At 42.0% G+C, this 23372-nt stretch overlaps 2 protein-coding genes across 5 annotated transcripts; both read right to left on the bottom strand.

The window, feature by feature from the left end:
• Positions 1 to 12888: 12888 nt before the first annotated feature.
• Positions 12889 to 21939, bottom strand: LOC149705230 (uncharacterized). 3 transcript variants are annotated; one of them, XM_089865447.1, is made up of 12 exons: positions 21523 to 21939; positions 21183 to 21339; positions 21057 to 21106; positions 20597 to 20892; positions 19479 to 20522; positions 19161 to 19221; positions 18951 to 19084; positions 18809 to 18889; positions 18360 to 18743; positions 13706 to 13825; positions 13491 to 13640; positions 12889 to 13281 (listed from the first exon to the last, which is right to left on the bottom strand). In XM_089865447.1, exons 1-12 carry the CDS (start codon positions 21882 to 21884, stop codon positions 13040 to 13042), a joined length of 3081 nt encoding a protein of 1026 aa, XP_089721573.1. In that variant the 5' UTR covers positions 21885 to 21939; the 3' UTR covers positions 12889 to 13039. The 3 variants fall into 3 exon arrangements, with proteins under 3 accessions (XP_089721573.1, XP_089721575.1, XP_089721574.1); XM_089865449.1 differs by having other exon boundaries at positions 13142 to 13367; XM_089865448.1 differs by having other exon boundaries at positions 13142 to 13433.
• LOC149705231 (uncharacterized) lies at positions 13938 to 17065 on the bottom strand. 2 transcript variants are annotated; one of them, XM_089865452.1, is made up of 2 exons: positions 16744 to 17065; positions 13938 to 16659 (listed from the first exon to the last, which is right to left on the bottom strand). In XM_089865452.1, exon 2 carries the CDS (start codon positions 16621 to 16623, stop codon positions 16186 to 16188), a length of 438 nt encoding a protein of 145 aa, XP_089721578.1. In that variant the 5' UTR covers positions 16624 to 16659; positions 16744 to 17065; the 3' UTR covers positions 13938 to 16185. The 2 variants fall into 2 exon arrangements, with proteins under 2 accessions (XP_089721578.1, XP_089721579.1); XM_089865453.1 differs by having other exon boundaries at positions 16740 to 17065.
• Positions 21940 to 23372: the final 1433 nt, after the last annotated feature.

Consider the following 23372-nt stretch of genomic DNA (forward strand, 5'->3'; position numbering starts at 1 on the left):
CGATTAAATTACGGAATTAATTACTTATATTTAATCTACAGGGTGTTACAAAAAAGCGTGGTGGTAGGATAGGCCCAACCAAAGTACAGTGGGAAATCAATTTAAAGTCGAAAATGCAACTTCCGTGATCAATTTATGCCCCACAAGGGACATGAACCCCTAACGCGAGTCACGATGGTTGTATCGCGCCCTCTAGTGTCCTTTAACTGAATTAAAACATTGCCTTTTGATGTCAAGTCCGTTATTTACTATCCGACGTTGTTCTTAGGGAATTTTTTTTCTAAAAATGTTGGGGGTCAAAGTTGAAATCAACACGAATGCTGGCGTTACTGAGGCTGAGAGGTCAAAAAGAGGTCGTCGGGTGACGGTGATGGGGGTTAGGAAAGTGGAAGTAGGTTAAAACGCCAGCGATGGTGTGAAGGGGATAGGAATCTCAATGGCAGTTGAAGCGCACGACGCCGTCATTTCAGCTTGGGCCTTATTATATTTCCGAGCTAGGAGAATCGGGATTGATTAGATCAAATGTTTTGAGCATCTAGGTCGTGTTTTCATACTCCGCCTCTCTCCCACAATAACCCCCCCCCCCCCGTCAAATACCTTAAAGTTATCCTTGGCATCTTCCGCCTCTCTTCGCAACACGGAACCCATAAGGGAAATTCTGGATAGTGCATGACAGCTTACCTTAATAGACCCCGAGCTTTCAAAAGCCGGACTCGAAAAAAATAAGAGTTTCGTGGTATGTTAAGCGCCTTGTTGTCTTAATATCCAGTATGTTCATTCCAAAGACGACGGATATGGCTTCAAACAAAAAAAGACTAGTTACTTTGAAGGGCCTATCTAACGTCTTTGTTGTCCACGTATCACCGGAAGTACCGTCTAAAACCTATATCAAGCGGACGATACTGAAACCATCCGCACCCACCCATTTTGAAAAATGTATATTCCGCTTGGATTTTAATACCACGCATCAAAGACAAATAGACCCTATTTTAGTAGGAAGCGACTAGATTACGGAAGGATTATACTATTCCCGTTGAAGTTATCTATAGGTACGATATTAAGACTGACGTATCGTTAGAAATTCGGAAGAATTCAACGACTGTTTTTCTTTTGACCAGGCAGTCCATCGACTCGGTATAAATTTGAATTTGCAATCAAGATATTTGAGGGAAAGAATGGCCATCTCGAGATATCGTTCCAGTGAACCCCTGACCCATAAATCCGCGCGTTCCCTTCCCTTAACCCCCCCTCCACTCACACCATCCTCTCTTTAACCCGAGTCCTACTTTCCGATAACAAGTCGCCGCTTATGAGTTGGCCAACAAATTGACCCTCCCAAATCCGTGAATCCCTTAGGATTCTGCATTATAATACCCCTGTCATAGTGTCATTTGACGCGAGTAACTATTAAGCACTAAATGACGTTAATTTATTGAGTTGAAAAAAAGGCCCTAACGAGAATCAAAAAAACTAATCACTTGGCTGAAGAAACAGATATTGAACTTTTTATGGTGAAATGGGTAGTAGTGTCCTACTAAAATCTGTTTGTTTTCACAACATGACAGTTTCTCGAGCGAGTTATTGGGGATCAGATTAATTAAAACGAATCAAGGAGGATCATCATAGGAACGATGCACCGTGATGGATTCTCTAATGGACACCCTGGAAGGGTACCGATCATTGGAGTTTTGTTACGGATGAACCCTGACTTATATTAGCATCGTGTGTTCCGTACTACCCTACTTCGGTGACGGTCCTGAAACTGCTACTTAATGGAACACCCTGTATACAGGCTCCGTATAGTGGGAAACGACTAGGTTATAGTGGAATAATACTGGACATACAAAGTTAATGGGGGTGAAAAACAGGGCGAGAAAGAAAGTTGGCTAGCGAGCGAGGGAGGCAGGGAGGGCAGAACGAAGCTGAGACTAATGGGCGAGGGCGTTAACTCGTTTTCATTTCTAATTCATGGCTGGATGGCTAAGGCTTAGTTAGCTTCTCTCGCACGCTGCGTGATCCAGAAAAGATGACGGCGCCATGGTCTCTTGGCTCTTCTGGGAGAAGCGCGGGGATATGTCGGCCAACACTCTACTCTCACCCAGGCTTACCCCGTTAAGTCGGGATCAAGTACTCGTTCCAGTTGGCAGTGTTTCTCGAAGCTGGCCATGGAAACGCGGGGTGTGGATCGCCATTCGACGCCGCTTAACCAACTCTTCCAAAAGATATAAACGAGGAAGAAAAAAACCACGTTGCGCCAACTTTCTAAAACGCCGCCGCACCCACAATGTTTCTTTATATTACCGCAGCGACTACGTCATCAAAAGGACATTGATACCTTAAACAATATACCGGCCTTCGACGCGACTTTCAACCATGGTTTGTTACGGGGCGGTCATTTTAAAAGATGGAGGCTTGGGCTGGTATGTTCAATCACTCAATGCCTGAACTTATCAACTTGGTTCTTCACGTGTCCGTTCTGTTAGCTGCCATTTGTAAATTGAAGATGCTAGTAAAGAATTGGGAATTAAATCTTTCCTGCTAAAACTTAAAATATTTAAATGAACGTCCTGCGAATGAACGCAGTAGTATTCGGCTTCTTAAAAGCTATTTAAGCAACTTTGGACCTTATCAGAATTAGTCAGTCATAAGAATACGAGATGCGTGTCCTTTTTTACTTTGTCCTCGAAAACCTCGAAGCTTTTTTAAAACGGTACTGGTAGATTTTTGTTTTGTTTTTTCATTTTGCAAACCCCCCTACCTGGAATTCTTCCCCCTCCCCCGTCCATCACCTCTTCTACATTTCAGTTAATTTAGTTAAATTTAAAGGGCGGCGCTCTCTTAACTTATTTCTTTGACGAGTGGCGGCAGCAAACGATTCATTCAATCGAAACCATATCAATATAATTTAAATTCATCACCGGGGACGTGCCTCAATTCATAAGAACCTATTTCTACCACAATGACCGATATTTGAAGAAGGGAAAACAATCCAAACAAACATCCTCAATATACTAACGAGATAATTATTACCATAATCCTATAACCCATAAGTAAGGGTCTACCGTCCGTCGGCACCTTCCGACCTATGGAGTAGTGTCGGTTGAGAGGGGAGTAGACGGGGTATCCCTCCCTCCAGGCGCGCTTTAGTAAGAGGGGATACTGTACGCGCCTGGTAGAGGGGATGACACTGAGCTAAGAGATAGAAAGAAAGGTATGACGTTTGCATACGTAGAACTGACATTACTTTATACTTATTTTATTACCTTAAATATTCAAATTGTTGGGCGAAAAATTTCAAAAATGGTATAAATTAACCAGAATGTAAAATTTCGAAATCATTTACTAACTTCTAGCCTAATAAAGAAAATTAATTCTGGATGATTGCTAAGTTGACGAAAATAAGGAGTTTTTTTTTAAATATTATAAATAATAAATTTAAAGACTGCTTTTACCTTCGACGTCGTCGGAATTTCGTGAAAACGATCATTAGATCAAGATTTCAAGAAAACGGGATGCGGAGATCAGAGAGAGAGAGAGAGAGAGAGAGAGAGAGAATGGATGGAGGAAGCCCATCAGTTTCTCCCCCTCGGCCTTTGATATTTGTAACGGGAAACGATTTTTAAAGAGAGACCTGTTCGCACCAGTATTCCTATACTGAGATTAATCAATTAGAACATGAATATTAACGTTTTTGGATAATTTTCGTATTGGACCTTCTTCAAGCGATAACATAAGTTCATAGGACATGTTCCATAACTCTTTGTCACTGGTTACTGAAGTGACGTAGGACTCAGATTCAGGGTAAAGCGATGTACGCCTGGTGGTGAGGCGCTGCTGTCAAAGGCTTAGAACAGACTAAATAGGAATATAGATGGCCTGCAAAATTAACCACCGAGTGTTGGACTTCAATTCTCGCTTCCGTCGTTCTCGAGCTGTAAGAATCTCTAGCATTACGAAGTGTAGCTAGTGTCACACTTATGGAACATATCACTTATAAACTTATGGCGTTAATGATATCAATTACGACGTGTTTTGTTCAATTTGGAATCGAATTGTGACTGAACAGACAAACAAAGAAAGAAACAAACCATTTTCTGAAGAAAAAAAATATACGATTAAGGGGCAATGCGAAAACGGCTTGACACCGACACTTATACCTGGGGGCCTGGGGGGAGGGTTAAAAGGGGATGGGAAGGGAGGGGGGTGAGTTTATTAAACAATGGGAATGTCTGTCCTTCCAGGAACGACTTGGTTATTAAGAGCGCGTACTATTTTCGCGGGTTGGCGTGTTTCTACATCAGGTGCCTTTAATTAAAAAAAGAGCCGAGCTGGTTATCTAGCTCCGACAACTAATAATAGACCAATTAAAGCCTGGCCGCCAGCCACGCTCGCGACCGGAAACCAATTCAACCAATCAGAAGTCACCTAAATTTCTTACAATATTATTGGTTGGAAATCATTGGAATGTTAAGGGGCTACGCGTTTGTTTTTCTTCGAGTTAAGAAGTTTACTCCGGAAGTCTGACCCGAGCTTCAATCACGAAATATGAACAGCGAGGGGCCATTCACTCGGACGACTAAAAACAATTTAGTACGGTCTTTTATTATATAATTAAGTCACGAGTAAGAGTAGAATCTTGCTAATCCACGCACCGATCCGATTGGTGTCTTACCATTTGGCCAAGAACTCGTATGAAACCCGAGAACGAGGGCCTAAGAAAAACCCTTGCTCAATCTCAGTTCTATTTACGGGTTCAAGGGTCGATCAACGACAAGTTAAGCAATATTTAAATTCGAATTAACTATAAGGCACCGACAACGCGCGATCACCTAAAGCAGTCGCAGCCCAAACTGTTAATTCAAATTTAATAGTTGTTTATGTATATCATTACACGCGTGAAAAGTGACCAACTGCACCAGGTGACCCCTTAAAATTGAATTCTTCCAAAATTCAAGGTTTTTTCTTCACGTTTCTACAACGCGTAATACGCCTGGTCATTATATCCTTTTCGAATGTCGACTGACTGACGGACGGACGGACTATAAAATGGGCTTAACAACTATAAAACTAGAAAGCGGGTTTGCTTAGCTATTCGAAGACAATTAGGACTACAATATAGACCTGCTTACGAACAATCGTATTAAATCGTTTCAACAATCGTTGTTTTAACTCGAATAGCCTGTCTTGGAATAGCTAAGCTAGCGCGTATATTAAAAAGGATTTTGAAAAGGCGGGCCCGGAGTTAATGACGATTTCCGGAGCACCTCTTGAACCCGAATAATCAAAAGCCAGGCTCGGATGAAAATGTGGATTGGTGCTAGTCACGCTTTCAGAAGCTAGATCAGACGCCAGGTGAACCACCCAGTCGCGCACCCCTACGCTAGGCCCGGGTATCTAACCACCATAGCTAATGGCGACGCTAGAGGGGCCTTGCTACGGACCTACCAAACATTTCCTCTTGTCAGGAGTAAAACAAGTCCAACTCATAGATACATACCCCCGATCAAAAGTCTACAAAACAAAAAGTACACTTCATTAACAATTCGAAGACGACAAACTATACCTCCTCTAAATTAACCGCCTACAGGAAGAGCTCTTTGACGTCATAGGTTTATAGAAAGAAGTACGTGATGATGGCGATCCAAACGTACATTTTCGGTACTAGAGCCTATTCACGGTTTGTTCCCTGTACCGCAGTCGGGAAGGTAATCATACGCAGAGGGGGGTCGACACTATTCTGGCTGGGGGATAAAGGAGGCTGGGCTTCTCATGTTACACGGCGCCATGCAGCAAGTTTCAATTCAGCGAAGTGTACTTTCTGTCTTTATATCTATATACTTTTGTTCCGATGCCCGATTGTTAACCACTTTTCGTCATTGCGATTACGTTTTGCTCCTAGAGATAAATTGGAACCCCTGCAGGCACCGGAGATGGAGATTTGTCCAAAGTTTCAAATAAGGGAGAGACAATTTTTGAATTTTGACCTCGACGCGTCCGGTGTCGGTGTCGAAACGCAATCTCCGCTTCAAAAACTCTTTCTTCCTTTCCGGGATGTATAATTGAACTTTCTTTAGCACGCGTCCCAATTGACGTCTCTTAATTGTCTGGATAATTAAAACGAAAAGACTTGATATCTTAAATAGTTTCTGCTTAACCTTTTAAACCGTTTTGAAGTCTATAGAATCCAGTCAATCTTGAGGTTATCGCGTGGATTGAACATTGAGCTAGCCTAAAGAGAGGATGGTAAAACCTTGCAAGGTACAGTGGGAGAGGGACGGACGGTTCTACTAAAGATGATTAAGCGCGGAGTGGGAATAACGTATCACGAGGCGATGATTAAGAATAAATCGATTTAAATAAAACTGGATTAATAATAACGCGTTTAATGTAGAAAAGAGAGAGAGAGCAGGTAGTTGAAGTGAAAAAACAGGGCGATAAGATAGGGTATAAATATATATATATTTGTTATCATAATCCGAGAGACGACGAGTGCCTAAACTATACAGTGTCACCCATTAAAAAGAAATCAACGCGAGATACGCACTCGTCTCCGCTAATACCAGAAACCATCCGTCAAATCTCAGAAATATTTTTTAGCTTATCCACGAATTCCCTTTTGTACAGTTAACCGAGTGTAATTGCGGCTTCATTCGTGTTTTCAGTATTCAGAAGCGAGACATCAAATTAGCAAAAGGTATTGGGTCGTTGCGCATTTTGTTAACTTATCTATCTACCTGATTTCTGCCTTCTCTCCATGACCTATTATTAAAGATAAATATCCGATACGAGTTTGTTGAAATCAACAGACAACTTATTAAACTAGACATTTTGTACTCCATTTATACTACTCTCAGGGATAGATTTAATTTTAGAAGTAGGAATGGAGGACGGTTAGTATTTACTTCAGTCCAACTCATAGACCACCCAGTATACAGCCCCTCCCTTCAACACTTTAAGAAAAATTTAAATTTATCTTATTGGCTCACTTAAACTAAGTTTTGATGACGTTGCTACCTCTGTCGCTATGACCCCGCCTCTTCTTTCATACCCCCTCCCATCCCGGAGAAGGGGGTCCGGGACTTTGACGCTCGCCCAGCCACATTACTCTGTTCTCCATTGCTACTTTTAAAATTATATCTATCTTCGATTCCACCTTCATTTCAACCATTCCGTTAATAACAATGATATTGTTTGATACCTAAATCCTATAGACGGCATTTATGCTAAATAAACTTAATTTCGAATTTATTAAAGACGCCAACAGCCTCCATCTTTTAAAATGGCGACTTAATCATTAAATTCGTCTCCCAATTAACGTTTATTTCTCACAGCAATTATGTCCTATTTACAATTTGTCTATGACAAACGAGAATCGAAGGAGCCGGATAATTGTTATCGGGAAAAATATAATAATTAGATTATTAGTATTTGTAGAATTTTTGTTTACATAATCTCTGGTGTTCTATACCTGTCAGATCGTCGATATATATTCTTTTGTACTAGGCCCTACATAAAGAACCTTAAATTTAGTGATTAGAAGAAAGCGATTGCGACGACTGATTTCTTCGAATACGTGTTAAAACCAACTTTAATAATTTTAACATCGACTGATTCTTGATAATTTAAACAATGGGACGACGAAATTAAGGAGTTTGTCGCAATCTAGAGACCAGACTAAGAAATTTTCCAAAGTAACCTTGATCAAGTGAAATATGTCGTGATTAGATTAATATTCCCTACAGAGATACGGTTCCCAAATTTAAAAAACATGTAATTAAAAACCGAATTGAAAAAGGTGCAATTACTCTATACAGAGTCTTCCAAACTCCAAAGTGCATGGGTGCTGTGAGGAACCAAGTACAATGCCTTGGGAGATTTTGGGTCTAAAATGTTTAATGACAAGTTGCCCCCCCTTAAGGGACACCCACTAAAACTAATTATGACCATTAGAGTATTTAACTAAATTAAGAAACTAAAAGACAACGCTAGTTTAATTAAAACACTCCAATGTTGGAAAGTGACATTTTCCACTCAAATCACCGCACTGTACTTGACCCTTTGTGATACACCCTGTACGTACTAAGTGATTCGCGAGTCCAAATCTTCGATTATTTTTAAAGAGCGTCTCAATAGGGTATATATGTATCTGTATACTCAAACCTGACTCCATCAAACTATCAATAAATTATTGATAAAAAATATTGATATAAAGTTGCAACACGATAACCTGACTTCTTAACTTCTTCGAAACCAATCTCGCAACAAAGAGTATATATTAAACAGCGTTGATAAAGAAATTTCAACCATTTCGATATCGTTTAAAGAACCAGTTAACGAGTTAGGCCTAACGATCAACTCAACCAAGGGTTAACGTTAAATTCAACTCACTCTAATAAAAAAATGTCGTGGTTCATTGAGCGTCGTCGAGTCTTTCATTTTAAAGATCACCACTCGACTTTTAATAAAAATATTTGTAACAACGATTGGAAATATTTAGTAAAAGATTTTTTCTTGGAATGGGTGTTATCAAGTTGAATGGAACTCGCGAGTTTTCTTATCATTATGTAAGGGGTACTCGAATGATTACGCGCAAATAATTACCCCTTAACAAAAAAAAGAGATGAGTTCTTTGTTAGAACTTACGTTCGTCTTGTCATGTGCTCTTGGTGGGAGACATTTAAATTAAAAAAATTGATAACTTTGAACTCGAAGTGAATGATAAGGCAAAATTGCAAATCTCCAAAATGAAAGGTTTAATTCCTAGAAATTGTCCCTTTTACGTTTGTCGACGTCACAAAAGAGCCTTAGGTCGGGGGTCAAATAGAATCTGGTGTGTTGAGGAACTTTGTTATCTCAGGGCGGAACATAAGGTGGTACGTGGATTTTCCAAAGAATACACATTTGACTCGAAACAATGGGGTAACTACGATGCCCTATCTAATGTCCTTGCTTTCACGTACACACCGGAAGTTCCTTCAACCGGACGATGCCGGGATCCTCCCAGGGGGTCTGGAAAAGGGTCAATTGGTTTTAGAGACGCGTCATGGAGTGGATTTCGCAAAATAGATATAGTTCTACCTATTTCAAAAGCCGGGTCTAAAAATTTTGATAAAATAAATGATAGACACGAGATATCCCCACGCATTTCCTCGCTATCTAAAGCGTACATTATAAGGTAGTTTTGTGGAAACTGAGACGAAGACGTATCGAGTACATCTTGGAGTGCTCGTCTATTATCTGCCAAAGGAGTTTCGAGTGTTCGTGATTGTCCCTCTTTGTATTACGGACATATTCCTTACAAAGAAAAGCATTACAATAACGCGAGAACCTATATCTAGAAGCTTATTAATTGATAATAATGCCGAATCAATCGAGCGCCACTCCATCGCCAATTAATATATATCGCCAATTGATTAAAAAAAAAACTCGCGTTGCGTTACTCCGATTTGTTTCACGTACCAGCACAGGGTGTAATTGTGAGTGGGCCATAAAATTTTGAGTCTGAAATCGAGCTTTGGTGACAGATTTTGCCCCTAGAATAAGTTACGGTTTATTTAAGTCTGGCAATAGAACCATAAGTTCATAAGATATGTTTGTTCCATAAGTTTGTTATCCTCTAGTTACAAACCGGAGCTTGTCACGAAATGAGGGAGGTAGGTCATAGATTCAAGGTAAAGCGACGCCTGGTCAGGACCTGCTGTCAAATTTGGGGTTAGTACAGACTAAATAGGACTAGATGGAAGTCCTGCAAAATTAACTACCGAGTGTAGAATTCAATTCTCGCTTCCGTCGTTCTCGAACTATAGCTCGAGCTGTAAAAGTCTCTCAGTAGCATTACGAAGTATGGGTAGTGTCATACTTATGGAACATATCTTATATACTTATGCTAGAATAACTGGTGTTACGAATTACCGCGTGTCTTGGATGGACATTATTAAAGGTAAGCGTCCAAAACGACGACGTAAGGTTGCGTTGGGGGCGGGAGAGGGGGCAATTTTTTCCAATATTGAGATTTGAGAACCGGTTTTAAAGAGCTACACTTCCTTTCCCTCTCGCTCTCTCGCTGGGAGAAGCTAAACATTATCAGAAATCGGGTACGTGGGAAATTTCCTTTCTCTTTTCTCTCTCTGTTTAAAGATCCAAATAGAACCCGAGATAGAGAGAGAGCTAAGAGATAATATTCGAGAGTATGGTATTGCCTATTTCCCCCAATGAACACTGCCAATTGGCTTCCTGGTCCTGAAGTGGGCAAAAATAAGTTTCTGGAATTATATGGCGTACTTTGCGATACATTCTCGAAAGTACCAGGGTTTTAAGAAGATGGCGTGATTCGCCAGGCATTCTGGGAATGTTCCGTTGGTTCCTAAAGTAGACCGTGATTCTCCAGGCATTCTGGGAATGTTCACGTTGGTTCCTAAAGTAGACCGTGATTCTCCAGGCATTCTGGGAATGTTCACGTTGGTTCCTAAAGTAGACCGTGATTCGCGAGGCATTCTGGGAATGTTCACGTTGGTTCCTAAAGTAGACCGTGATTCGCGAGGCATTCTGGGAAAGTTCACGTTGGTTCCTAAAGTAGACCGTGATTCGCGAGGCATTCTGGGAAAGTTCACGTTGGTTCCTAAAGTAGACCGTGATTCGCGAGGCATTCTGGGGAAGAACCAGGGTTTCTTGTACTCGAATATGCGTTATACGCGTTGCATTGTGGTTTGGGAGGAAGGTACCAAGGTTTCTCGCGACTTGACCCGCGAAGTACCTTGGTCTAAAAAAAGAGCGGAGCTCCGTGTTCATTATGTTGAAAGAATGGCTGAAGAACGCGGAATTAAAAATGCTATAAGATGGATTAAGCGCAACTTTTAATTTAAAGCGATTTAAATGTTGGCCTCGCGCGAGGGTGGGTAGTTGAGGGATTATCGCGAAACGGGTACTCGAGTGGGAAGGATAATCTTTATTTACATTAATACGATGAATTAAGTTAAAGATACTTTATATTCTAAATTGGGTGGAGTTGCTCGTAACGTATTAAAAACGATCCTTCGGGTTATCCGTAAAGGGTTATCTTAACACCTACGCCACTTTGGTCAGCTGTCAAACCGACAACGCGTAGATAAATGAAATAGGAGCTCCACGAATAGTACGCTGGTGCAAAGCCGAGCGTGTTTAGACACGATGGTCCTACCGGTTGCTTATATCTATGATGGACACCATCGATAGCGAATTTACGACGTGTATCCCGGATTACGCCATGGCAAACTGTTTCAAAGTAACAAATGTGTCTGGGAGATTTGAATTTTTAATTCTGATTTATATCTATTAAAGCTAAAAACCGATGGTTGAGGCCCTATCTTGTCTCTTTTAATCTGAGCGTGTAATTGATAAGTGGCGCTCTGCCCAACACAAACTCTTCTCAGACTTTGAAAAAGAAAATCCTGAACGCTCTTTGAGAAGAAGTGGTGGTAGGTGTAATTTTCAAAAAAAAACGGACTCTATAATCAACGACGGACGTGGGAGCTCCTTATAAGCTTCCGATAAAGGCAAGTTGAGGTTGGGGGAACGTCCGAAAAGCACTCGATGCGCTACCGACGCGTCATTATTGTAATTCCTACCAATACAGATCCCTACACCACTTTGGGACGTCAGAACTCTGGTTCTATTAGGTAGTACTGGGAAATCCTTTGACTATGTTTTTGCCCTACTTATCCCCTTCCCAACGATACCAAACACTTGGGGTTACAACAATTAGGACTCTAGTAAATAGGCGAAACGTTCATAAACGTCCTCTCCATAGCATCACGGATCGTGTGTATTGTACAATACAGCTCCGTGATAGGATTGACGCGAGAGACAAAAGCCATCAGCGATACTAGCGACATCTATTATAAAAAATAATACCAAAAATTAATCATAATTTAAAATTTAAACTTAAATTGCGGAATAAAAATGAAATCAAATTAATAAAATTGAAGATATTTATTCTAGAGCTTGTAGATAAGATCCCAGCGCAACCGAGTAATGTTATATTATTACGGAGATACTCGCGATGTATTACTCAGGATTGAGATAGATGGCAGCGGTGAAAGTGAAAAAATCGGTATCATTGATTATCGCGAGCCTTGAAGCTAGCGCCATTGCGGCTGGCGGATTTTCTTTGAACTAAAAGCCATATCGGTTTGAAAATTTCCGCGCCAGTCAGTTTTGGAACCCTTTAAAACGTTCCGTCATCGTGATATTGACCTTCCATTGATTACGTTCAGTCATTTATTTATTTATTTATTTGTTACGTGGAAACCAGTGTTTAATTGAACTGATGCCAAACACACTCGCCATGATAGCGTTAAGTAAGGCTAACATATAAAACAAATAAACGTAACTTCCGTAATAATCTCGAAACAGACCTATAATAAAATTAAAACGTAATTAACGATATACGTTAAGAATGTCGGTGAAAAACTTACCGATTAAAAATGGTAAAAATAATTGGACTACGCCTTGAATACAAAGAGAAATTCCAAAGGACACGGCTACGTTCTCCGTTCCTAATGTAGCGAATAGAGGAGCCAGGCTCGTCGCGCAAATAACGTAGGCTACGTTATAAAAACACGCTACAATTACGTACAAATAATTTGTAGCTACGGTTAAAAACAGAAGAGCTAAAACGGTAATTAAAAACCCGAAAACTAAAATATTTTCCTTGGAACAAAGAGCTCTGTCGATGAGTAAGGCAATTGGAATTCTGGCTAAATCACCGAAGGACATCAACTCTAAGACGCGATTATTCAGAGTCGTCTCCACTTTGATATCGCGTCCGTAGTCCAGAACGGTCGTTCGGAATGTTACGGCGGTGAAAAAGGTCATAAAGTGTCCGATACAGGTTACGTAAAAGATATTGACTCCCAGTAGTTCCTTCAAAAGGGATAAAGGACCATCTTTCGACGTCCTCGGAACTTTCAATTCCTTTTCGTCGAGAGTAACTGCCCTATTGAAGTTTTCGTCAAAGATAGGTCGACGTTCCACGTCCGCCAATGGGGGAGCTTGAATTTCTTCACGTGGTCGAATAATCATAGCCAATGGTAAGGCTTGAATATATATGGCGGCGTGAATGAGCCACGATGACTCTAAACCGTATTCCTCCGCGGAGACTCCCATGACGTATGACGTAAGGGAGAATCAAGGCGCTTACTGGACCGAACGAATACACGATCATTAAGGCTTTGGCTCGGTGTTTTTCAAAGTGACCGGAAACAACTTGCATCGATACGGGGACGGACAAACTGGAACCCATTCCTAACGGAAGACCCAACATTGTAACGGAATGACTTTGAAATTTTTAGCAGCGTTGCCCCTCAGCCCGTCGGGACATTGTCATTCGACTTTTGGGTTCACCATTTTAAAAGATGACGTAGGCCAATTGTACCCCATGAAAGGGAACCAGTGAACTAAATAAGCATAAGCCACGACTCGCGCTTATAATGATATAGACAGGTAGATAATACCTCTAATAGTCACGCATATTGTCAGCCACGTCACCGGATCATTCAAAGGATTGAAAACGGACATGACTGACCCAAGAACGCATAAAAAGACGGCCAGTGTCAATGTTTTTCTCGTTTTCAATCGATGGACGAAAAATCCACTAAAAATACCTGAAAGATCGAGTTAAAGGCGATTGAAAACTTCATTAATATCGAAAAATGATTTCCTTTCCTACCTAAAATGAGTTGAGTCGAATTCAAAGTGGTCAGCGGGTAAGCGGCCCGTTGTTTGCTAATTCCGTAGCGGTCCTGAATCAAAACGAATAAGACGCCGGATGACCAGGGAAAAGCCGCCACTAAAACGGCAAATAGGCAAACGTAAATTGCCATGAACCACGAAAAAGCCGAATCCACTGGCGGATTATTTCGTCGCCGCGACACAAACTGAAACGCCCCGCCCATTTCAAACCCCTCAACTGGACGCGCTAAAAACTTAATTGGAACTACTTGGTCAATTCGGTACGAATCGGTTCCCAGCAGTCAGTATTCCCCAAGGTAATATTACCGTCTCCGAGCTAAGCCACAAGAAGATTCGCTATGCGAGGAGGAAACGAGAACGACGAGATGTGTGGCACCGACTTAAGGCTGTCCGCCACATAGTGCGGGGCCCCTTCCATGACCTTTGGAACTGTTACTTAATTTTCAACATAGATAAAAGTAAAAGACAAGTTTCTTGACTTTCTCAAAAGACGTATCACCATACGTTTATAAGATAAGTTTCATAAGTATGACCAGGGCCGGATTAAGCAATTTTGCACCCGGGGGCCAAGATAATGTGCGCCCCCTTAAGTCGAAAAAAAAGGAACAACAAATGTTCCTAAGGGGGAATTGTTTAACTCAATGCGCCCCCAACAAACCTTGCGCCCGGGGACCAGTGCCCCCTTGGCCCCCCCTTTAATCCGGCCCTGAGTATGACACTAGATATACAAGTTCGTAATGCTACTGAGAGACTTACAGCTCGAGCTAGTTCGAGAACGACGGAAGCGAGAATTGAAGCCCTACACTCGGTAGTTAATTTTGCAGTCCATCTTATAGAGAGCTTTCAGATGGTATAGTAATACGTCACACCCTCCCAAGTCTTACCACTGTTCTGGTAGCCATATTGGGTGGTCTCAGCTTCATTCCTATTTTAAACCCACCAATATGGCAGCGTAAATTATGTCACGAGACCCAGCTCCGAATCCAACTGAAAGCTCTCTATTATTATTTAGTCCGCATTACTAAACCTTTGACAGCAGCGCCTGAATAAGCGTCGCTTGACCTCGAATCTATGACCTACGTCACTAAATGACAAACTCCAGTTTGTAACCAGTGACAAACTTATGGCCAACAAATCTTACGAACTTATGGTATCACATATATACGATGGCTTAGAAACAACCTAAGAGAAAGATACGCCAGTGCCATATGTCTCGTTGTTTCTATCTAAGTTTGTTCCGCCATTAGAGTTTCTGCGTTACTACTTAAATGATTAAATGAACGTCCCGTCAATTTCAGGGTTTCATTACTACCAGTCAATCAGTCAGTTAGGGACTTTTATTTATAGATGCCCCTGCCTTGTGTTGATATTTTGTAATCTTTGTATTTCAGGTCAAGTGAAGCCAAACGTAAAATAATGAAATGGGGTTTCGTTAAACTTGATGATAAGATTCCTGACATAATTTAAAGATTTTCTCGGGCAAATTGAAATTAAAATTAAAATTAAAATTATCGCATTATCTTGATTCTAAAATTATAATCGTTAATTGTTAAAGAGTTCAGTTACGTAATATACAGAATGTTCCTTGTGGCAAAACCACGGTCCAACCTTTGGAAACACCCTGTATATTTCAAAGTTGGAAGATCGGCGTAACGCGAACTTGTTGGAAGGAATGTAACGAAGGAGACCAAATGGGAAAACGCGGGTGTTAATATTTTAGAAGAAAATGTTAATTTTACATACAGGGTGTTTTTGAAAGGTCCATCACAAATTAAGGAGCGTGTTTATTGGACCAAACTGAGTGAAACGTATCAAAGAACATGGGGTCTACAACATTTAGTTTCGGAGATATGGCCCCCCAAACATTTGCCCCAAAAACGAGAAAATATCCCAAAATGTGGAGTAAGGGTTATTACCATTACCCAACTTGTTTCGAAGTCATAGACAATTTCAATAGCCTTGAATTTGAGAAACACTACTGTAACTTTAGATAGCAGAAGGGTATAAATGGGTAGAAGTACGCGTACGGCGGTAATGTAAAGCTAATACCAAGTGTCATAGTGTTTTAAGATTTCTCAGCACCCAGTAAAATGGTTGCGATTGAAGGTTGTGTTTGTTCATTACGTTAGTGTTTGATGTGTCACAGAGAAAACGCCATGATACGATCCCAATGTAAATGTATTCTTTATTAGTTCTTCATTCTTAATCTGTAACAAATAACTACTACGAGAATTGTTCAAAGTGTTCACCACCCGCGTTAAGGCAAACTTGAACACGCCTTACAAACGATTCCCTAGCACGTTGCAAAATGCCTGGAGTATCGCGAATAGTTTGACAGGCATTAACGATTCGTCGACGAAGCTCGTCCACATCAGGTACTTCACTCTGATAAACTATGTCCTTCAAGTGGCCCCAAAGGAAGAAATGGCTCGGGTTAAGGTCGGGTGATCGAGCAGGTCATTCCACGGGTCCACCTCGACCTATCCACCGAAAAGGGAACGTCGCGTTAAGGTGAGCTCGGACAGCGAGACTGAAATGTGGTGGTGCACCGTCATGCATGAACCACATTCTGCGCACCAAACCTAAGGGCACGTCGTCAAGTAATTCCGGTAAAACGTCTTGTAAGAATTGTAGGTACGCCTCACCGTTTAACCTGGGCTGTAGAAAATACGGTCCAATTAAATTTTCACCTACAATACCGCACCACACGTTTAAACTAAATTGTACTTGGTGAGATTTAACGAACGTTGCGTGAGGGTTTCTTGGGGACCATTGATGCTTATTATGCAGGTTAATAATACCATCTCGCGAAAAGATAGCTTCGTCTGTGACTAACAGACTACGCGGGAAAACAATGGCGTTTATCTGAGGCTGAAACCACTGGCAAAACGCCATGCGTCGTGGGTAGACCGCGGGATTCAAACCTTGAACCTTTTGAAAATGGTAAGGATGAAACTGGTGACTTTTGAGGATTTTCCACACGAGCACGTGACCAAAGCCTAATCGCTTACCCACCTGGCGGGTACTTGCTGCTGGTTCGTCCTCGAAAATAGTAAGGACTTCGTCTTCTACGGCCTCTGGGACTTCTTGCTCTCTAGGTTGAGGTCCAGCCGGTTGGATTCATCCGTCCTGTCGTAAACGTCTGTCCACAGCCTCGAACGTCAGTCGGTTTGGTAAGCGTCTTTGCGGAAATCTTTCCTGATAAAAACGTACAGCTGCAGCAGCATTCCCCTCGGCTCGTCCATACATTAGGTTCATATCCGCATATTCGGCCCAGGTTAAACGGTGAGGCGTACCTACAATTCTTACAAGACGTTTTACCGGAATTACTTGACGACGTGCCCTTAGGTTTAGTACGCAGAATGTGGTTCATGCATGACGGTGCACCACCACATTTCAGTCTCGCTGTCAGGGCTCACCTTAACGCGACGTTCCCTTTTCGGTGGATAGGTCGAGGTGGACCCGTGGAATGACCTGCTCGATCACCCGACCTTAACCCGTGCGAATTCTTCCTTTGGGGCCACTTGAAGGACATAGTTTATCAGAGTGAAGTACCTGATGTGGAAGAGCTTCGTCGACGAATCGTTAATGCCTGTCAAACTATTGGCGATACTCCAGGCATTTTGCAACGTGTTAGGGAATCGTTTGTAAGGCGTGTTCAAGTTTGCCTTAACGCGGGTGGTGAACACTTTGAACAATTCTTGTAGTAGTTATTTGTTACAGATTAAGAATTAAGAACCAATAAAAAGTACATTTACATTGGGATCGTATCATGGCGTTTTCTCTGTGACACATCAAACACTAACGTAATGAACAAAACACAACCTTCAATCGCAACCATTTTACTGGGTGCTGAGAAATCTTAAAACACTATGACACTTGGTATTAGCTTTACATTACCGCCGTACGCGTACTTCTACCCATTTATACCCTTCTGCTATCTAAAGTTACAGTAGTGTTTCTCAAATTCAAGGCTATTGAAATTGTCTATGACTTCGAAACAAGTTGGGTAATGGTAATAACCCTTACTCCACATTTTGGGATATTTTCTCGTTTTTGGGGCAAATGTTTGGGGGGCCATATCTCCGAAACTAAATGTTGTAGACCCCATGTTCTTTGATACGTTTCACTCAGTTTGGTCCAATAAACACGCTCCTTAATTTGTGATGGACTTTTCAAAAACACCCTGTATACAGGCTGGAATATTCAAATTCTTCGATTTAAAAATGTTACGTCTCAATGTCTAATACTTAACGACAAACAGTTTCGCTTTCTATAACAAAATATTAAAATATTCATACGTCTCTAGACATAATGGGGGTCCTACACAAATTAATATTGCAATTTCCTGACTCGAAATTCGTTCAAGCAATAACGTTACCATCGGGGTAGAAAAGATTGAACGAAGCGACACTGGGAATATTTCTCTCGTGTAAGGACGTTTGAGAAGTGGAAGGGTAATAAGACAGAAATGGTAACGCGATTGCTTCAAATAACACGGACTGACCCGCATACCTAATACTGGTAACTATTTCTTGATAGATAAAAGGACTGACTAAACGAATCGTGTTTCGAGTGGTGTGTTTCCTTGACGCGTAGTAATTATAGTAATTAACGTTATAGATACATGCCGTTGACGAGATAGTCCGCGTCATGCGTCAAAGAAGAACGACCGTGTCGCGCTAATCGCTTTCGAATGTTCCTCATTCTGCAACCGACCAGGACCAAGAGTACCGCCGTAACGCAAAGGCCCAAACTTAGGGCCAGAACGGCGCTATTTGACTCCCTGGCGTGAACTCTGCCCGACCTTTTCAACTCCGCGATGCTCATACCACTTTCCGCGCTAATTAGAGAAACGGCCCTAGCTCCAGGAACTGGATTTGGGTGCACGGTATGCTGCTGCTGTTTCATTTTGCTCGTCGCCGCTGGTTTGATGGTTGACCTAATGACCTCGGCTTGTTTAACAGTTGTTATTGAAGCTGGGTCCTCGGTCGTTCGGTGTTTTATCGTATAATCTGCAAGAACCAGAATTTCCTATCTCTTAACCTTTGCTGTTTCCCCAAGTTTACGAACGCTTTACCTTTTGGTCGCAACGTAGTCTTGGGAGGTAACTCCGCCTGAGGCTCGTATATCGCGTCTTCCGGGCTTTCGTCATTTTGAACTATTGACGAAAGAAATCAGTTTGACTATTTTTTTAATCTTTCACGCGTGTGCCCACCCACCTAGTGGTCGTACAACTGGTCCGTGGTCGTGAGGTATGCCGGAATTGACGCTATCCGGATAAACGGGTATTTGATGTCGGCTCTTGAAATCTTCGCGTTGTTGACCTTTGTAAGAAGGTCGCCCATCTCCGTAACTTCCCCATTAATCAAAATACAAGAACTTTATTTTCTTGTTTGCCAGACAACTTATTAATAAGTGTTTTAAAATACCCGTTAAGAAATGAACTCTGTTTAACGCGCGTCTCGACGTCAGATGGCACCATTTGGGATTCTGTAAGGACATAAGCTCGGGTTAATTTTTTTCAATTTTTCCTTGAACTTTTCTAAATGGGGTCGAATGCAGTATCGTCCGCTTGACTTAGGGTTAATATGGATCATCCGGTGTGTTTGTGGACGCAAAGACGTTAGTCTTCAAAGTTACCAGAAGTCCTTTACCGTGTTTGATGTCCACATACCACAAGATATTGCGTCTTAAGAAACGTCAGACTCTATTTTAGCCGGGCCCGACTTTTGAAAGGGTTTATTTACCGTCTTTGGGGGGATATTTGGACATTTGTCGGTCGTTTGACGGCCAGTAGCGGTCATCGTTGTTTCGGTATGGTCCGTAATTTGTCCCTCCCTCAGCGGCGTCCGTTTCAATTTGATGTCTATAGACCGAGTCGATGTTGACACCTCCATTGGTCATGGCTCCTTCGCGATACAAGGGTGGATCGTAACGACTGAATTCGAGGTCCGATAGACCGGCGTTCTTTCGCTGATTCGGCACATCCAAAGACGAAGCTCTTGATCCGGCTTCTAAGTTATCGTTATAGCTACTCCATTGGGGGTTCGAGTAACTAGGGGAATGGTTCGATATTGGTGCTTGTTGAGGTTGTCGGTACGAACCGGCGTTGGCCGCGACGAAACTACTGTGTTTGCTATTAAAAGTTCTGGCATTTTGGGCTGGAACGAATCTGCTTTCGCCATCGCCTTCTCTCGGATTATTGGGCGTGTAATCTTCGGAGTCTCTAATTACGTCTCTCATTGGGTAATTAGGATTCCAATTACCACCACCTCCATCCACTCTGGATTCCTCGAGTTGTTTGTCCATGTTTTCTAATAGATTCGATTCCATGGACGGTTTTCTGTTCAACGGGACATTCAAGTGACTGTCCAAGAGCTCTTTCTGGTAAGTGGTCATGTCCTGGTCCAAATTTGAGCCTCTAACTCGCGGTCGTTCCTCGGCCGAATCAAAGTTATTCGGTTTTAGTAAGCGGTTCATGACGGGACGCGAGTTTGATTGGAGGTGGGAGGATGGGTGTAAAAGTTGTTTATCGCGATTAGGTGGTGCTGGGACGACTCTGGAATATGGTGCCGAGGTTGATGGTGAGACGGGAAGCGGCGGCGAAGGGACGGGTGATTCGCTCTTAGCCACGCTCTCTTCTAACGGGTTGTTGCTTTTGGGACAATGGAGGTCTTCGGCTTCGTCGCTGCCATCGGGACATTGGGGTATACCGTCGCAAACGTTGTAGATCGCGATGCACTCTTCGTTTTGTCGGCAAGGAAATTGGTAGTGTTTGCAATGAGATTGGTCTACAAAATAATTTATTCGCTTTTGTTAACTATAATGTTCGTCTTAAATAGTTTGTAGAAATGATATGTTCAACCTTTAGTTTCTTGTTTTAACGAATGCGGAATATCAGATGGTATTGGTGGTTGTACCGTAGCTAGATCGTATCTGGCTGCGGCGGCCAGTTCTTCACCCCGCGTGCCCACGGTTGGACGTAGTGTAGGGACCGCGGTACTGGGTCTGCGAGATCTTAAACTGGCCAATTCGTTTTCGTGGGTGACTTGGGACTTCCATTGGGCAAAGTCGTACGGAGTTCTTTCGGCTCCCGAAGATTGCGATGGCGGAACTTGCAAAACGGAACTCTTGTAATTTCCATGCGATGTAAAGCGACATCTAAATATTTAATTCGTTATTCTCGATAGTTAACAAAATATTTTACTTGGGTGGAAACTTTCCAAGGTCTAGATACTTGACCTAACGCCTTGGTATCGCGACTGTAAATCCCTTAGGAGAAGTATCTGAACTGGTTTCCATCCCCTCGTACTTTTAGGACAAACCTGAATGAGTTAACGGGACCACAATCGAATAGATAGCAACTTCCGGAATTCTAAAATCATTTAATAGATATACCTAATTAAATTTAGAATAGATTAACTAAATAAATATTGATTGAAACGACGTACTTTATCAGCGAAAACAGCAACGTTACACCGTGGTGTTTCCCAACACCATTGAAGGCAATCATTATTCGACGCTTTTTCAGTTTCGTTCAGATATTCGGCTCCCAATGAACGAGAATCGTGGGTTCGAATTATCGTGTCCGTCTTCACGTCGAAATACCTAAAAATAAAAGGGTGGAAATGCTCACCCTCAAAGCGAGTAGAGCCTGTTTAATTTGTCTATTTTATCACAGCTAACACATACTCATAAAACTACCTTAAGATAACAAAAGATAACGTTATTATTTTTACAAAAGCCAAAACCGGGCTTAGGACAAAAATGCATAGATATAATGAAGTTTACCCAAGGAAGGACTGCGGGGATGATAGTCTAACGGGTGTCCTGGACAATTCGTACGAATTGGGTGATCTGCTATCAATGTTGTCCTCCGAATCGGGAACGGCATTCCTCTCGATTCTTTTGAACCTTCTCTTCTCGACTAGAGTATTTTTCAATTCCACCTCAAATTGTCGCGGATGGTAAACAGCTGTTACGAAACTCGTGGGCTGCCGTTGACGTTCGACGTTTCTCGGTGCTTGAACCGAGGTCGCGTCACCGGCGTTAACATTGTCAATTTTCGAGCTCTCGGAAACGGTAAGTCCGACTAACAATAATAGAAGGCCTAAGCCTAACAAGGTGACTTTTCCCCGTCCAACCCGTGACATCCTTCTGTATTCTCGACGCACGTACCCTAGCTTCCAAAATTAAGAATATTCGAAGACAAATGAAGGCGTATTTGGATGCGGGTAAGCGGAGACGGTTATCACAACGCGTACTGGTACGATATCTACATTGTTCCTGATTTAGCAATCGCGTTATTAATGTTTTTGTTCGCAGCGACTGCTAAACCCTGGCCAAAAAAAGGGACACCGGTCAATGACTAAATTCCCAGTACCAGCTTTGCTCAGCCACCAGGTTTTCAGCCTGAATGCCATGGAGACGAGTACTTTATAATAGGCCATTTCGGGCAGACGTTTCGAACGGTTTTAGGTACTGTTTAACGCTGTTGAGAACCAAAGCTCCGGGTATTGGTTTATGCTAGCTTAGATCGAAAGGGTCTATAACGGATTAAGGGGGTGAAGTAGGGGGGCCGGAAAAAAATCCATATTATCAGGCACTCGCAGACGTAACCCGGACTTCGGAAGTCGAGACGTAGACAAATTAAATTACACCAGGACATCTATACCCCTATAACTAACTGACAAAATGATAATTGCTTTAGCTATTTAGGAAGCTGGACGCGATGGTGTTAAATTTGCGGGCACCTTCATTTAAGCATTAACTAAGAAAGATTGGACTCCCAATTTGTTATTAACATCTTGGAAAAGAACAAAACAGAAATGATAACGCTAGACCTTCCTTTGGGAATAACCACTTTTGAAAATTATCGACTGAACACCCCACCCCACAGCCTCCATCTTTAAAAATGGCCGCCCAAAAAGTGGCATAAATGTGGTGCTAATTACAAAGGCAATGTCGCGGGGAAGAGAGAGCGGCGTTTCGCGTCCTGACGTAACGTTAATCGCTCTCGGAACTTAGGAACGGAAGACAGGGGGAGCACTTTCGATTCGCTCCGTTTCCTCGCGGCAAAAGTACCCTTTATCCTTCACTATGACAACTAGAGAGCGCTGTAGATAAGGTAGTACGCGCATGCGTGCTGTTACGAGTATTTTCCTGATACCGGTTCTCCCGTTCGCGATAGGGGAATCCTGGTGTAGCGCCCGCACGGCCATTACACCGTTTCCAACCTTGAGTGATACAGCCCGCTGTTGTGCCGAAATTAAAAGTCTTAAAACCAATAAAACAGACCGACTCTCGTTTAATAAATATCGAATGAAATCGAATAAATAAAATCGATAATTATCGTGTAAATTTAAAACACAAAAACGAAACTTTGAGGATATTAAATTAAAGCGCATGTGGAACTTCGGTGGTTCATTTATCCAAGGACCTTTCACAATTTTCAGGTAGGATTTGCGCATTTTGCGTTTTCCTTTCGCGTTTGTGATTTATAATTCAATAACTCGATCGTAATCGATATATTCGGAACGGAAAAACCAGCCAGATCAGTTCATCGTTTATTGATAATCGGTTCCAATTTCTTAAAGTCTAAAATCTGTTAAGGACACTTTCGAGTGGCAATACGCCAAAGA

This window comes from Phalangium opilio, unplaced genomic scaffold, assembly GCF_054372755.1.
Source record: "Phalangium opilio isolate 3A_F unplaced genomic scaffold, DU_Popi_V2 ptg000014l_1, whole genome shotgun sequence".
In the NCBI taxonomy this organism is placed as follows: Eukaryota; Metazoa; Arthropoda; class Arachnida; order Opiliones; family Phalangiidae; genus Phalangium; species Phalangium opilio.

Excerpts from the sequence above, each read along its gene's own strand:
- LOC149705230 (XM_089865447.1), bottom strand. The coding sequence starts at position 21,884 with ATGTCACGGGTTGGACGGGGAAAAGTCACCTTGTTAGGCTTAGGCCTT. Across the intron at positions 21,107-21,182 it reads TTGCTGTTTTCGCTGATAAA|AATTCCGGAAGTTGCTATCT; the intron begins GTACGTCGTTTC and ends AAATGATTTTAG. Across the intron at positions 18,890-18,950 it reads ACCAGTTGTACGACCACTAG|TTCAAAATGACGAAAGCCCG; the intron begins GTGGGTGGGCAC and ends TTTCGTCAATAG.
- LOC149705231 (XM_089865452.1), bottom strand. The coding sequence starts at position 16,623 with ATGGCGTTTTGCCAGTGGTTTCAGCCTCAGATAAACGCCATTGTTTTC.